General features: G+C 28.5%; 1 protein-coding gene across 1 annotated transcript; it reads right to left on the reverse strand.

The window, feature by feature from the left end:
• Window positions 1–2,576: 2,576 nt before the first annotated feature.
• LOC105154223 (putative fatty acyl-CoA reductase CG5065) lies at window positions 2,577–10,747 on the reverse strand. Its single transcript, XM_087408232.1, has 10 exons — window positions 10,650–10,747; window positions 9,509–9,648; window positions 9,323–9,445; window positions 7,997–8,122; window positions 7,657–7,802; window positions 7,466–7,575; window positions 5,730–5,922; window positions 4,290–4,529; window positions 2,939–3,196; window positions 2,577–2,860 (listed from the first exon to the last, which is right to left on the reverse strand). Exons 1-10 carry the CDS (start codon window positions 10,714–10,716, stop codon window positions 2,773–2,775), a joined length of 1,491 nt encoding a protein of 496 aa, XP_087264358.1. The 5' UTR covers window positions 10,717–10,747; the 3' UTR covers window positions 2,577–2,772.
• Between the last annotated feature and the right edge of the window lie 6,803 nt (window positions 10,748–17,550).

A 17,550-nucleotide genomic window follows, 5' to 3' on the forward strand; every position in this document is an offset into this window, starting at 1 on the left:
TAATGGCAGCATTGGCAATTGAACCAATCAAAAGGCGACCCATTTTGCAGGCGCTCACTTTAAAATGAAATTTGATTACAAGAAATGAAAATGCTTGAATTATGTAAGATTTGATAGAATAATTCCTATTCTATATATGAATACTTTGCGTTTGTAGGGAAACTGCTCGAAAATGATAGTACATGCAGTCCAGGCAGCTTTCTGAGACAAAAAAACAGCATGACTAGTAGTTTCTGCGGTCTTCTAGGTCAAGTGGCCTAATGAATCAAGAAGTCACCTTAATGCACTTCGTATGTGTGTCGTTACTAATGACTTCTTGGCAATACTTAATTTTAAACGAAGGTATAAAGAACAAATTTTTTTTAATGTGATCCTTTACAGAGAGAATATTATCAATAAAAATACTGATACAATGAGAAATTTAATCGAAAATTTTAAATTTATCTATATGATGTAACGTATTGGCTTATTTAACCGAAACAAGTTGCGTCTATTCTTACCACTTCGCGTGACGCGATATTAAAGAAATACACGTTGCATCGATCGTCTTTCCTTATTTCCATGTACGAGTACATTGACGTTACAAAAAGTTCGGTACATATGTATATTGATCTTGTGTAAAAAAACTGAAGGCCAACTATGTTTGCAAGATCGAAAAACATATTCAAGACTTTACTGATTTTTATTACGTAGATTCTATATAAATTTTGATAAATCTATTTGATTAGATTGAGAATATAATCATAGAAATGTAAAATATTTAAGAAAATCTTGAGAATATTTGATAGGAAATGTATATATATATGTTAGAGTTTTATTAATTTGTTATTAGTATAATATACATCGTATATTTTAAATAAATATTTATATAATTAGATAAATAAATCTTTTCAAGAATGTTTGAAACATTCATCTTTCAAGCGTTTAAAAATTTATTATACATATAATTATAATCTTAAAAGTCATATCAATTTTATTTATTTTATCCATTTGTCAAAATTAACTTATAATTACATAAACACTTTGTATTTCCAATTAAATTCAGTATTTATATCTCTAAAAATGTTCTTTTTTTAACAATAGTAGATCATAGTAATTTATTCGTACTGTTTATAACATGAAATGTCGTTTGCGAAAATTTTTCTGCCGATGTAAATTGTATAATAATATTTGTTATTGAAGATAAACGACGAAGGAAGAGTCTAGGGTGATCCAGAGAGGTCCAGAAAAATTATCTAATTACATTTTATGTGACTTTATAAGAGAAATGCGATTGTATAATTTTCTTTATGCATATATTTATACGGTTGTGCAAGTTTGTGTGAATATAGATTTTTTGTTTCAAAATACAACACAAATTTTCTGCTTTAAAAACATAAATTCTCTGCTTTAAAAACAAATTATTTTTTAATATAATTTTTTGTTTTTACAGCAGAAAATTTGTATTACAAACTCAGATCTACAATAGATTTTTAACTCTTAAGCTATAAAAATGGACGAATTATAGTTAATAATGCTTCTCGCATTTCACTGTAATTGGTCAATTTCTTACGGCTTAAGGCGGGGTCTACAATAGAAGTCGTAGCGATCAGAGGGTCTTAATTCGTAGAAAATTAACCAATATGAGAGAAATAATTGACTGATCAATTTTATACGACTAAGGCCGGAATCAGACTATGCATTGAAGATTGAGATTAAAGATTAAAGATTGAAATTTCATCAATGAGAAAAAAGAAATTTTAGCTTCTTTTGTTATGATTAGTCAAACATCAATCTTTCAATCTTTAATCTCATTCTTCAATACATAGTCTGATTTCGGCCTTAGGGTGCTGTCACATGCGACTTAATTTGCGTAAGCATAACTTGCCAATCAAATCACTTCAACTAGAATAACGCGTAATACCTGATGCAATTTGATACGATTTGATCGGTTGACGCAAGTTAATATGCAAGTTACGCTGCATGTGACAACACCCTTACATTCGACATTAGCAGTGTTTTCGAACATACCCAAAGCAAGTGAATAAATACAATGTGAATAAGTAATGAGAAAATACAAAAATAAAAATTGCGTTTTGTCTTTTTTGCAATTTTTTTCCAAAATGAAGTAAACACAAACATTTCTCTACACCTTTTTTTATCGATCGATCACGCTCCTGAAGTTTTAACATTTAAATTTTAAACACTCTGTATATCAAATGATCCCAATAACACAGATTTCCAAGGGATGTTTCAAAGAACATTCAGAGAATATCCCTATATTCTAATAATTTCCCCAGAATCCCTCAAATAAAGTGTGCTATTAAGGAATATAATTAATTATAGTTAATCCATTTACTTAAGATAGATTAATATAAAATAACCAGATTTTATAGTTTCTCTCTCTCTCTCTCTCTCTCTCTCTCTCTCTCTCTCTTAGATTTGCGATTTCTTTCATTTTATTAACATATTATATATTCTATTTTTGTACATGTGTACTCAATATAACTTAAATGTTATAATTTTTTCTTAAAATCACAACTTATTTAAGTATTTGAAATGTTTCATACTTTTTTAATGTTCAGAAAGGTTCCCTCTTTTGAATTTGACCGTCAGTTTTTAATTTAAGATTCAGTAAAGATTACAAAAAGATCACAAAATTTAAGTAGGCCATATACGATGCAATTATTTGATTTAAAAACAATATTTAAAAATATTACTGAAATCTTGTAAAATAAAGTAATGACGAGATAACATACTTAAAATATCATACTTAAAGTAAATATTATTCCTCTAAAACATTCCTCTAAATATAAACCAGATGATCCAAAAGATTATAAAGAAAAGTATAGTTTTGATGATTTGGTGTATCCAATAAAATCTAAAATTAAATATTTTATCTATAAATAAAAACGAGAAACTTAAATTGGAAAGATTAACCGAAAGTGAGATTTATTACCTTACATATTTCCTCCTACTATCTTTCAACATACTGTCATTTTCATTAAGTTGATAGAGTCGCATGCCTTGATAATAATTAATTAAGTATTCTGTCCAATTAAATTTCATCATGTTAAAGTTAAATAATTGTTGATCTTTCTCATTGAGATTATCCCACATTGATTGAATATTGTCAGTAGAATAACTCCATTCTGTGTTACAAAAAGGTTGGATTGCTTTACTAAATTTGTCTACCTTCATATATAACTTCCACATTCTGAAATATATTGAATATTGTTAAAATTGTTCATATTATTGGTGTAATTTTATTTGATTTAAATCGAAACTATTATGATACATATATTAAGGCCCAGTTCCACAATTCATGGTTAACTCTTAATCAAGGTTCGACTTATTCATTGTTTCTTTCCAATTTTAGAATTAAAAAGAGATGAGAAACGAGTTGTACTTCGGTTAAGAATTAATTATGAGTTGTGGAACTGGGCCTAAATGAGTGTATTCAGTACCATGACTGTTCACTGAATGCTCAATGAGTACTGAATGCCACCCCCATTAAAAGACACAGTATTTATATTTAAGGCCAATGCACGTAAAAATTTTAGTCATAATTATAACAGATTTAAAGGAAATATTATATAGAAATATTATAACAGAGAAACTATCAAGGCTGTATGACTCGGTGGCAGAACGAAAATCTATCAATATTTTCTTGTACAAAAAAAGATTCAGTACCAACTTCATGATGCGAAACATGGATCTCTGTCTAAGGATGTTCATGAGTTTCAAAGGCTACAACTGTGAAACGCGAAACTTGGGTCGGTATTCACAGTTGATTCTTACTGTCGATTCTTACTTTAAAACTGTTTTAAGTACAATCTTAAGAAGTCGTAAGTCAATCCGAGGAATGTATTAATATCTTAAGACATTATATTAAGGTAGTTTTAAAATAAAAACGGACTATGAATACCGCTCCATGTTTCGCGTTTCACAGTTGTAGCTCTTGAAACTCATGAATATCCAGAGACAAAGAAGACAGAGATTTAGAGAGAGATACCGTCCAACTGCACACACCATGCTATTCCTTCCATCATGGTTATGACATTTCATTATGGTTCTTGAAACGAAGTGATAATTACGAAAGTGATCGCATTTATTAGAATATTTATATCTTCATTGGTTAAGACCTAGTGAGTTTACTTATTTTTGTAATTTTCACTTCTAAAGAACCGTAATAAGTCCCCAGGACGCAACAACGCTTGGCTCCGACGCAATAGCCAATCAATTTATTGCTTTTTACAATTTTATAGTTACGATTAGAACTTTTATGTGCAATGGTCTTTGCTTGATACCTCGGGCTACGTCCAATACAGATACTAGCAGCATCCAAAAGTAAAGCAGGAAGGAAGTGACCGAACCAAATGCAAAATCTGTATGATATCTCATGTTTGAAAAAAGTCACTAATGGCAAATATATGGCATTACTCAAGGGATACATTTTATTGATGTTAAGTAATACATAAATGTATTCTTTCCAAGTAGGCCCATCGATTGGCGCAACGAAATTATAAATTAACATATCCTTGACCCGCCTAGAACATAAATCTGTATTTAAATAAACAATAAAAATTTTACTGATCCGTACATTTGAAAACTCAACAATAAGAAGTAGAAGTAATGGCTATAACGGTCAAAGCTAGATCTTTAATGCTTAAATAATTCAATCTGAATTATTATATATACAATATATATGTAGATATATACACATATATTATATATCATATTTATATATAGTCATTAATTCAAACTGCGCGCCAAATTGGTTTTTTGAACTTATAAATGCAATTAAACTACTGTAGTAATATCACGAATTAAATTAACAAACAATTTTAATAATTTGATGCTCAATCAAGCACTCTATAAAGATGTTAATCTGAAAAATTGTAAATAAATTTATTGCGGAAAATATTAATCGAGAAGTCGAACCTGGATCTTTTGTATTTCGTACGAGCATTCTAAAGCCTTTAGACTACCAAAGTCTTAAAGTAAAATAAAGAGCTTATAAGAATATTATAACATTTTGCTCTAATAAAAACTCTATATCTATAGGATATCCTGAAATTCGCGGATCAAAATACCACAGAGGAGAAGTTTTCAAAAAATTAAGTAAAAAGATTATTTGTAAATTTTTATTTCAAGCAGTAGTTTATGAGATATTAGAGTTTTTATATAAGGGTTAAATATAACTTATTATAAATTACATTTAGACGGTTACTTACGAATCGCGCGTGCGATAGTATTAGGCCTCATCTACAATAGTTGCACAGTCTGTGTCTCAGGTCGCAAGCTTGTTGTGATAGCCAATCTGAACAATCAATTTTAATATTGACGCATCAGATTGGCTATCATAACAAGCTTGCGATCTGCGATACAGCTTGTGCGACTATTGTAGATAAGGCCTTAGTAAGCACACAACAATAACGAATATTTAGTGTTTAAACATCGTCGGTTTAAACGTAGTTCGTAATTGGCCATTTAAATCTTTATTATTTCATAAATTATTTCTTAAAATAAACATTCACAAATAACTTTTTTTATTTAATTTTTTAAAAACTTTCTTACTGTGATATTCACAAATTTCGAGACAACCTGTATAATCGAAGTGTATTATATACTATATATATATAATTGTTTTTTTTTAATACATTACATTCATAACATCCTTATGTACTCGTTATTCCTCATATTTTTTTTTTATAATACAATAATATAAATCATGAACCTGATCATACCTGTGTTGATTATGGACATCCCACGCACTAGCAATTAAAGCATTTGCAGTAAAATCAACAGGCACTACATTCGCCTTGTGATTGGTACAATGTACAAATCTTGCGACACCAAGTAGCAAACTCTTTGTGAAACTTGATGGTCCATACATATTGTCGAGCCATCCGACAAGTGGTTCACTGGCGCTAGATATAACTAAAAGGAATTTCAATTATTCCTCTGCGTAGATGCACAAGTATTAAATTTAATTAAATGTACTCGTATGCAAGCATGCACGCACTCCACGGTTGCTTATAATTATTTTTAAATTATAAACTTTCACATTATACAGGGTGTGTCCTAAGTACGCTAAAAGATTTTAAAGGATGATTCCTAACACAAAGGATTTGACCCCAAGGAAAGAAAACCTCAAGACAAACTTTATGATCATGTCTTGAAACAACTTAATTTCAAAGGTACATGATGTAAAAATAAAAAAAAGATATCGTTTTTCTTTAAAAATTTCGAAAATCATTCGGATTATTTTAATGAAACTTTCCCTACTGAAAAAAATTATGTCACGACGTTACACGATGAAATCGTGTTGAAATCGTAATTAAAACATACAACTCACGTAACGAATTGTTCCAAATCAATATGAGATTTTTTTTAAACGTAATTTGACGTAATTTCAAAATCACATAATATTAGAAATAATTTCATCCGTTATATGATTTTATAGTTGTCAAATTTTAAAGAATTGAATGATAAAAATAGAAGAAAAAAGAACATCATTATGTGACTTTTCAAATTACATAATTTTAAAAAATCACGTACTTACATGATTTACATGTTTTAATTATTTCATCATGCAACTGTGTGACGTGATTTTTTTCAGTAGGTTTATATATATATATTTAAAGGACATATGAAGCCGATCATCTTTTGAGATTACATTTTTTTTATTCAATCAGAAGTAGACACAAAAATAAAGCGAGTACACTTTTTTTATGAAAAAAATTAATTGTCAGTTATTTCTTTACGTTTAAAATTTTTTTATAATAAATAGGACATCAGCAGAAAAGCATTGAGAAATTAGCAAAAAAAGTGTCTCTTATTTAATATTTTCGATAAAATAAGTCATTTCTGAGATCAATATCAAATAAATCATAATAAGATCATAATCAAATAAAATTTTGGAGTCTACAAATTGATTTTATAATTTGAATTTATTTTTTTTCTCAGAAATGATTTATTCTATTGAAAATATTTAAGAGACCTTTTCCTGTTCATTTATCCTAATTATCATAAAAAGATTTTAAAAAAATAAAAATCAGCAGCGTATCAATTTTTTTCATAAAAAAAGCTTATCCTTCCGTCTTTGATTGAATAAAAAAATGTATAATCCAAAAAGATAATAAGCTTTATACTGTTAAACATACAACAAAAATAGTCTGAATGATTTTTGAAATTTTTGGAAAAAACGAAATTTTTTTCATGTTTAATCATGTATCTTTGAAATTAAGCCGTTTCGGACATTCAGTCATATAAAATTTTCATCTTGAATTTATGTGAGGAATCACGTCTTGAAATTTTTTAGCGTACTTAAGATATATCCTATATATATGTGCTATACTATGTGTTGCAAATTAATCGTGCAAAACGGTGAATATAGTTATACTGTATATAACTTATACAGGAATTTAGTGAACTCTTCGCTAAAAAATCTATTAGTTTTTATAATTAATTATATTGTTACTTATTGCAGGTCGAAATATTCCAATTGGTAAATCTCCGCTTTCGTTTTTAAAGACTCCTTCTGCAATCGCCTTCGTGAATGTATATGTATTCGGCCATTGTGAGATGATTCTACTCAGAAATATAAGTTGACTTTCTATATTTATATTAATATTTAACTATACTTTATTATATTCGGAATAGAAGAATTACTTAGAAATTTTCTCCTCGAATATGTTTTCGGGTAAGTTACGTGCGAACATGATAAGATATTTATAATTAATGGGATACGAATATAACCGTTCTTCAATATGTTTTACATGACAGTTTGAGTATATTGTTGACACATGAATAAATGACTGAAATAAACATTAAATTAAATTTATATTTTTTTCTTAAAATAAATAAAAACTTTATGACATATATTAATTATATATATATATATATATGATATATTATATATATATTATATATATTAATATTATATATATTAATAATTTATTAATAGTTTTTACTAATTATTATTGTTAAAACATACTATTAGATCAATTACCTTCAAATTTGGCATGTGTTTTGCAAGTTTTAAAATAATAGCGGTAGCATCAATGTTTACTATTGTAGCAATTTTGATCTTTTCGTAGAACTTCACATTCGCTGCTGTATGAAAAATTATGGATACCTATAATCGTTACATTTTATTTTAAATAATTTTAATAGAAATATAGAAAAAAGAGAGAATTTATTTCTTTGTTATCCTAGATAACAAAGAATTAAAAAAAAATTCAATGACATGTCATTAATTCTGAATTCATTTTCAGACGCAAAAAAAATCCTTTTTCTGAAAAGTTCTGAAAAGAATTCTTGTCATAAAATGAACTTTATTATGTGTTTTCAAAAGAGGTCTTGAAGACAACTATAAGAATATTTAATAAAAAATGAGAAGAAAAATGAGAATCCACTTAAAAAATTTTAGGTAACCTTAACCTGACCTTAAGGACATCTTCTCAAAGACAACCAAGGTCATCAACTTCTTTCCTCCTTGAAACTATAAAACTTTTGTCTGAAATGTTTTTGCCTTAAACTTATAGATTTTAAGCAAATCAACTGGATAAATTAAAATGGTCCACCCTGTATATATATATATATATATATACAGGGTCTAAAAAATAGGGTAAGGGCCGTATTGAGGATGTAGAATGACGATGAAGATGATGAATGCAATTCGTATCCTATTTTTGAGACACCCTATATATGATGTGTATACATATAGGATGAGCCCAAAATATTTGGGATAATTTTTATATGCAGATAGAGAGGAGTAAACTGAGTCGAAAAGTCCTTTACAACTTTTTAATTTTCGCAAAAATTAATGAGATATTAATTTCTAAAGATCACCGAATAAGCACATATTCGGCCGACCATTTCATTAAATGCACGAATTATTAATTATTAAAAATCACTATATTAGCCCGGCTTACCGTTTAATAATGCAAGCGCATAGAGAGGCAGCACAGTGATTGAGGTTACTAAATTTATTAATAGTAAACAACTTGCCGTGTATCTAATTACCTCGATCGCTTACATGGGCAGTTACATGGCTACATCTCGCCGTGCGTATTTAGCGATAGACTGTGTTAATACAACAACGGTTTTTAATAATTAATAATTCGTTAACTATTGCAAAAATTGAAAAGTTGTAGAGCACTTTTTGACTCAGTTTAGTTCGCTCTATTTGCATATGAAAATTGTTCCAAATATTCTGGGAAACCTGTATATAACATACTAAATAATATAGGCTTCTTGTAGACATACAATAATTTTTTACATTAAAATATAATGTATATAGACGAGAGAGTATAATAAGTGTAATTTTAATTACCTTACTTATTAGCATGTTTTTATCACTTTCTGATAATCCCAAATCTTTGATATTAAAATCTCCTCTGATTGGTACGATTTTTTTACGAAAATTAGGTACTTCTTTTTTTATATGGTCATAAAGCTATGAATTATAGATTTATATAACAATGGTACACAAATATGTTATGTTTTGTTAAATACTGACCGGATTTTCAAGCATTTCATCCAATCGGTTTTTAGGGCATTTATCTTTTTGCGAACGTATCATCAGATATATCGTAGAAATATCAGGGCAACTTCGTAACAGTTTCTCTATCAACATTTTTCCAAGAAAGCCTGTACCTCCTACCAAACAAAATATAAATAAATTAGAAAAATAATATACATACTAGTGTGATCAAAAGTATCGGAACTGGTCCAATAAAACCAAGGTTGTGCGCGTCACCTCAAAAAAGTAAGGCGTTACCGTTACCGTTACTTGAAAAGTACAATAATTCGTTACTTTTTCGTTACTTTTTTTATAATGCTAGAATTATTAGATTTTTAAATTACATTAGCTAATTAATTTAATATTAAATGTGAAAAATAAATATTCAAACTCGAAATTCTCTACTGACTAGATTGTATACAGAGTAAGCTTTTCTCTATATTAAACTTATCTATCAGTTTTATTAATTCTTTATTTTCTTAATATCGTTATTTTAAGGTATTCTTTATAAGAATTTAGATTAAACAGACAATAGATTAAATATTGTTTCTAAACATTAATGTTCCTTAGTGGAAATAAATCGGTGAAATCTTTATCAACCAGATAGACCCAAAAATGCATTCAGGATTAAAAAGGATTCGGTTTAACATTCATGAATCCGTATTTCTGAAAATCTGAATCCATTTTAATCTATTTCAATCCATTCTCATTTCCTGGGTAAGGCTACATTTCAAAACTCTCTCTCTGAGGAAAATTTTATTTGAAATATATAGTACACATAACGTATACTATAGCATATAGAGTAAAATCTTCTTCGGAGAGGAAGTTTTGGAATGTAGCCTATATAGGTACGACATCGGTCACATGACATTCGACATTCATTGTTACAAACGTAATAACAATGTTATTATATAATCCAGAATAATAAAAAAATGCTACATAAAATATGTTATATAAAAATATACTTAATGGCGTAAAGTGCAAATTATGAACTGAAAATTTCAGAGTACTGGTAAAAGTTTAAGATTATATAAAAAATTATATATAAAAGAATGCATTTTTTCAAGATCTTACTTAGTCTTTCAAGACTCTTTTCTTAATACTAATATTTTATTTTATTATTACACTTGGTAAATACCTGTAATAAGGATTGTCTGTCTGGCGTAAAAATTTTGTATCGGTGTCCTGTCTGCTTCAGTTTTCATATTGTATTTATAGCGAAGTCCGTGAGGTAGAGATTACGCCGTAATAACGTATAATGCCGTGTATTCGGAATTGAATTCTTGCATTTAATATATCCAGACCACTAGTACATATACGATACCTAATAATACATATACGATAACTCAATAAATAAAAGAAAAGAACATTTGTATATAAAAGAATGGTATGATACATTCTAAAAGGCAACAGGTTGATTTTAAAAGAAACAGTATAAAAGAGATCTTTTTTAAATTGTCTTTTCGACAAAGCGTCTAAAAGGTGACGAAAAGACATCGTTTTTAGATATCTTTTCAGCAAGACGAAAAGATATCTATAGATGACTATTAGTCGACTATTAGTTGATATTCGGGCTGACTTTGAAGTCGACTCTTGACTTCTCCAGTCAACTTATAGTCGACTTTTAGTCAACTTCGTGTTGTTTGTGAAGCGACATCCTATCTTTGTCATTCTCTGAATGTCAAGAAGGATAGAACAACGCTTGTGTCGACTTGTGTCATCAAATGGAAATTATGGAAAGCATCCATGATATGTCAGGTACGTGCAATTGGACAGTCGCTTTCTAAATCTTTGCCCTCTCCGTCTATGGACCATAGTGGAAAGGATAACATGGTATGTGTGATGGTGTGCAGTTAGACAGTCTCTTTCTAAATCTCCGCTCTCTCTCTGTGTCTCCATGGATGTTCATGAATACTAATGTTTCAAGGAATACTATCAAGTGAATTGGAGACAGTACGACGCGTACGCGTAATTGATATCACTGCGCGTTCGTAGCACTTATCATTAATGGCCCAGTTTCCACCGAGGGTTTAATCCAGATCAGAATGTAAGAACCAACCAACTACAGTCGAGCATTCCCCTGTCGTTCGACTGTAACAGAGGAATACTTGACTGTAGTTGGTTGGTTTTTACATTCTGATTAAATACTCGGTGGAAACTAGGTCAATATCATTGTGGAAGGATTACATGGTGTGTGCAGTTTGATCAAACCACGCCTTTTTACTTTTGCTCCGTGTCGTCTATAATGGGAACGGACTACGAATTGAGCATGAAACGCGAAACATGAGCGGTATTCATAGTCCATTTTTATTTTAAAACCATCTTAAATATAATGTCTTAAAATACAGTTCTTAAAATACAGTTGATGGTCAACACCATCTAGTGACAAAAAACCGCGGATACTTTTTAGATGCCCTAATATTTATTTATATTATTTGTCCAGTTAATATAGAGATTAAAAGAAATAAATATTATTTATCGATTTTCCAAACCTGACTAAATGATGTGACAGCACCGAAGACTGAGAATTATGTAAAAGTTTGTTTCATGTATATATATGTACAAGATGAATAAATAATGACAAAAGTAGAGTATTAAAACTCAGTTTTAATGATCTTGACCATATGACATACGTATAATGTCAAAAAACATAATATAATGGGCAATTGAGAACACAACGCAATTAATATCAGCATACAAAATGTGATATCCCAACCTGTAAACAATTTTCAATGCATGAATATTCAAGCACACAACGCTTACAAAGCGTTAACAAAGCACTAAAAAAGCGCATATAATCGAAATATATCCATACATGTTCATATATATCTCTTTCTTTTGTAAAATTACTTTTTAGTATAATAGAAGTAATAATAGTAATATTTAATACATATTTATACATATTTATACATGAAACATTTTTTATTGAAAAACAACATTCCAAAAGTTTTACTCATAAGGCTGTAACTCATTTTTCATTAACGAGTTATTAACAAAAAACTTGAGAATATAAAAATTTAACACTCCATAACTTACATAATGAATAATTAAACATAATAAATTTCAAAATATTTACATATGTATCATAATACAATATTTAACTTGTGTGAGCAAGCGGCGCATACAACTATTAAGCTCAATCGCTTATAACTATTGGAGTATTCTTTTGATAAAAATATTTCTAAAAGTTTCACGTTTTTTTACGTAGAATTTAATTCTGCAATAAAAAAAGGGATTTTCATAAGAGAAATGCAAATTATTCAAATACGAATTGAATTAGATATTCAAATTCGATTGTTTTGACTATAATTCAGACATGATATATATATATATATATATATATATATATATAAAATATATATATATATAATATATATATATATATATATTTATATATAAATATAAATACACCTATATATATCTACATATCCACACAGCATGCGTAACAATTTGACGACTAAATTTTCACTATTTTAATTGGCTGTTTCAGCGACAAAAGGACCATATTTTTTTTGTCGCTTTAACAGTCGATTTGAGCAGCTCGTGAAAATTTACCTTAATAGTCGACTTTTTTAATCAATTTAAAATCGACTTGCAAAGTCGACATTTAATCGATTATTTTAGAATGGCTTTTTGTCGATTTTGAATGTCGACTGTAAGCCAACTTGAGGTCAACTATTTTCGAAAATTTGAAAGCTTTTTATGTTCAACTTTTAGTCGATTTACATATTTGAAAAAGCAATTTATGTTTTATATAATTAAGAGAAACTCTTTTTACAGCTTGGTTCTTGTAAAAATTTTATACTTTTAGAATATAGAATCGCGGATATCCTTTCCTTCGGCTAAACCGAAAATAAAAATAATCTATTCTATAATCTAATATATCAGTAAAAACTTTGTACTGTTTACTATTATGAAAAAAATATTAGAAATCCGAAATATTTATATTTTGTGTATTAAAAAATGAACTTTTTTAAACTCTTGCATTTTTGCCGTATATCCCATAGGGGTGGGATATATGGCTACTCATAGGGGGAGGGGGAAAGGGAGGGGAGTATGTACTCATAAAAAATTTACAAATAATGCATATAAATAAGACGTAAAATAATACAATAACTTATAAAATGCATTTATAAAGTTTTATTAAGGAATAAGAATGATAAATATGTATATGAAGTAATAAATAATAATTACAATCTTCCCAGATGCATTACAAGTGTTATGATATGAGGTACATATGCGTTTATTATATTTCGTGCACTGAATTCAATCTGCGCATTTTGTATGCTTTGGATATAAATCCCGCCTGTTACAAATGCCATATGTCCCAAACAGGATATACAAGATAACTAACTAAGCAAAGAATATAAGAGCAAAGTAGTACTTGCATTTTGTTATACAGCATACTTTACTATTTCTCTACACTCATATATCACAAAATAATCACTAAGTCTTTTGCACGTCCTACAATAATCATTTTATGAAGATTATAATTTATGATGGCGCTACTTAACACAGTGACAAAGAGTGAAATCGATTTAACTCACAATAATTTCATTAATATTATCAGTAAGAAATCATAACACAATATTAATATAACAAAGGCATGTAACATAAGAGTAGTTGCAGAAAAATTACTCCTATTCCTTCTATTTATTCTGACTTCTACGGCGTAAATCCCAGCGCGGTGTATTTGCCGGAGTTATCCTATTAGATGACTAACAGTGTGACATCTGTCGTCTTTTAGTCATTTTTTCGTCGACTATATTCTTTCACTAAAAGATATTTTTATAACAATTTAGTCGTCTTTTAGTATCTTTTGACGACTTTATGCTCTTTGGGGACACACACACACACACACACACACACACACACACACACACACAGAGGATACTCCATTTATCATGTAAACACGTATATGTGTTATTTACATTGTTATAATAAAACATATCTCGTGTTCATGTGTCTTTATTTATTTTAGTTATAATTACCTATATTATAATATTCAGATTAAATTTGACATTTCTGAGGACTTGGAATCTATAAATGTTATTACTTTTTAAATGTATGTTAAAGAATATAATACAATTAAAATAGAACTCAATTGAAGACTCAAGAAATTTTACTATTTATAATATAATAGTAACACTTTTTAAAAATCGATTTTAATCAATTTAATATTATACTTTAATTGTATTATATGCTTTTTACATAATATATATAATATATTTAAAGAATAATAATAAGATTCACCAAGTTTTTGGAAATATTAAATTTTATTTATATTACATTAAATTAAAAGACGATTTATAGATGCCATAATATCGACTAAAAGTTAATCCAGTCATAACATATAAAAATATTATAATGCAATAGTCGCCATAAAGTCGACTTTGAATTGAATACAATGGCTGACTGACAATCGACTATATTTAGGACATTTATTGATTAAAAGTCAACATTCAGTCTGACTTCAAAGTTGACTTTTAACTTCTTCTGCTGACTGACAGTCGATTACCAGTCGACTTTGTACTGTATGGGTATACATATTTATGTATAAATATGCATGAACATTCCATTTATTGATAATATTGTTTTATTTATTTATTTATTTATATGCTATCTGTTAATACGCAGGATAAACGGAAAGAAAATTTAATACACATCAACATAAAACTGATATATAAAAACCTCAAAATTCTCTGTCGTATCTCATCATCAGCTTAACAACGATCACAAATTAAATTAGAAAAATATTAGCATTCTAGATTCAGAAAAATCATTTTATAGAAGAATGGTGTCCGAAATGATAAATAAATAAAAAAAAACAAAAATTAGAAATAAATAAACAAAGTGGTACAGACAACGATTTCCAGATATCTATTTGCCTATAATTAATAAATTTTCCTCTTCTCAACCTTAATATTACCATCTCTTCCCCTTTTTTTTGAAAAAAAGTATAAACACAACATGCACAAATATAATATACATTATAATATATCTCAAATTGAATATAGTATTTTCTTGGTCGTCTGTCTGTTTCTCAGTGAGAAATGACAAGAGAATCGATGTCAATTCGATATCGATTCCATCACTGATATTTCTCATTTAGATTGGTCTTAATTACAATCGTTTATAAAGAACTATGGTATACACATAAATTCATGAACACTACGATGATTGCTGTGAAAAACACAGATATACAATAGAAATAATTTTAAACTTATGACTCATTTTAATACAATTATTCTTAAAAAAATAGAATTTGGAAATTTTGAAGTTTTCCAATCAATATTACGAAAATTAAAAATCATAAAGAGTGAAAATATTGAAGATTGATGTACCTTCGACAATTTGTCGAATCGTTTTAAGTTTTTAAATGATAATACAATCAATTAATAACGATAATCGCGAATTTATTTAGAACAAAGAAACTACATTTTGAATTATATAACAATTTCTTTTAAATTTACAATTGTATTCTTTTTACTATTGTAATGAACTTGTATAACAAAGAAATCACATCTTAAATTATATTCCGGTTTTAAAAATCTGTACGTTTTAATTATATAAATATTCATATTGAAGATGTCCAGATAATGGCCGAAATGTTTATAAATTTTATATGTTTAACATAAATATTTGAAATATATGATATTCGCTAAAAACATCCTGCATTGTGGTTGTATGCTCCTCTTACTCAATTTTTTAAATTTGTACTTATATTATTGACTTATGTATGACTAATATATAATCCTTATTCTATCTTTTCCCCTTCCATCGCAACGTTCCCTCCAAAGTACCGCAAGGCTTTGTTCTTGGTCATTTGCTTTTTAATCTTCGTCGGTGATCTTCTATAACCCGTCTTCAGTCTTCTCCAAACTTCTCATGTATGCGGATGATGTTACTCTTCTTCAGTTCATTTGCCCTTCTGATGCTGCAGATGCTTTGGCAGCCGTAAATTGAAGTACACGTATTTTTACTTCAGGGAACAGAAAAATATCAGTTTAAAAAGATAATTTAATACTTTATTAATATATGTAGTTTTTTGCTATTTTTATTAATAAATTTGTGTTTTAATACGCTCTTTATTATTAGATTGAATTGTTTCTTTCATTTCAAAATGTTGATTTTTCAAAATATAGATACAAAAAAAATTTTCGATTTTGAAGTTAAATACCGAAAATATATACTAATAATACAAAAACATTTTTACACGACGTATTTTAAATCTTTTCTTATTGTTTCTGTATTTACTATATGCAAATTGATTACAAACATCCTATTTCATGTCAAACAAAAGTTTAACTTTGTTAAAGTTTAACTAACATATAAGTCAACAATAAGAAGAAAAGAATAAATCTCGACACAGTTCTTCTATGAAAAATAGTCGCACCATAAATTGCTCCTTTAAATTCTTTTACTATTTCGATAATAATATGTTGCACTCCAGTCACTATTGAGCGCAATTCGTGCTTCATCACTCGTCGACTGATCTGTGTATGTGAACACTTATAGAATAATAAAATCATGTGAATTGCCAGCTTGTTACGATATCCGACGATAATGATGTCACATCGCGCGGCTCGCAAATCAACGTTCAGTCCTTTGTACCAGCGACACATATATATTGACGACAATGACGATGTGACGGAATGTTTGTAGCTTCTTACGAGCTAACACGATGATTGCGAATTAGATGAATAAATTGCAACTGAATTACACCACTGAGCTAATGCAACATTAATGCCTCAGAGAATTCCTTATATCTTAAGAATTATTATTTGAATCATTGCGGTTCAGTCATGACGTTGAGTATTAATCTTCACTGTGTAAACAAAGGTCACTTTTTAAAATTATGAAATTTTGAAAATAAGTGAGTACGGGCGCGCCGTTCTCCTAAAAAAAAACTTGTGGCGTGTGAGAAAGTGTACCATGAAAGCTCGACAGTGGGTGTCATTTTCTCACTGAGAGAGTATTCAAAATCGAGTGTAAGGGTTAAAAGGATTGCGTGAATCTCACAATTTCTATGACCGGTT

Source organism: Acromyrmex echinatior, chromosome 7 (genome assembly GCF_024713525.1).
Source record: "Acromyrmex echinatior isolate Ae372 chromosome 7, ASM2471352v2, whole genome shotgun sequence".
Classification (NCBI taxonomy): domain Eukaryota; kingdom Metazoa; phylum Arthropoda; class Insecta; order Hymenoptera; family Formicidae; genus Acromyrmex; species Acromyrmex echinatior.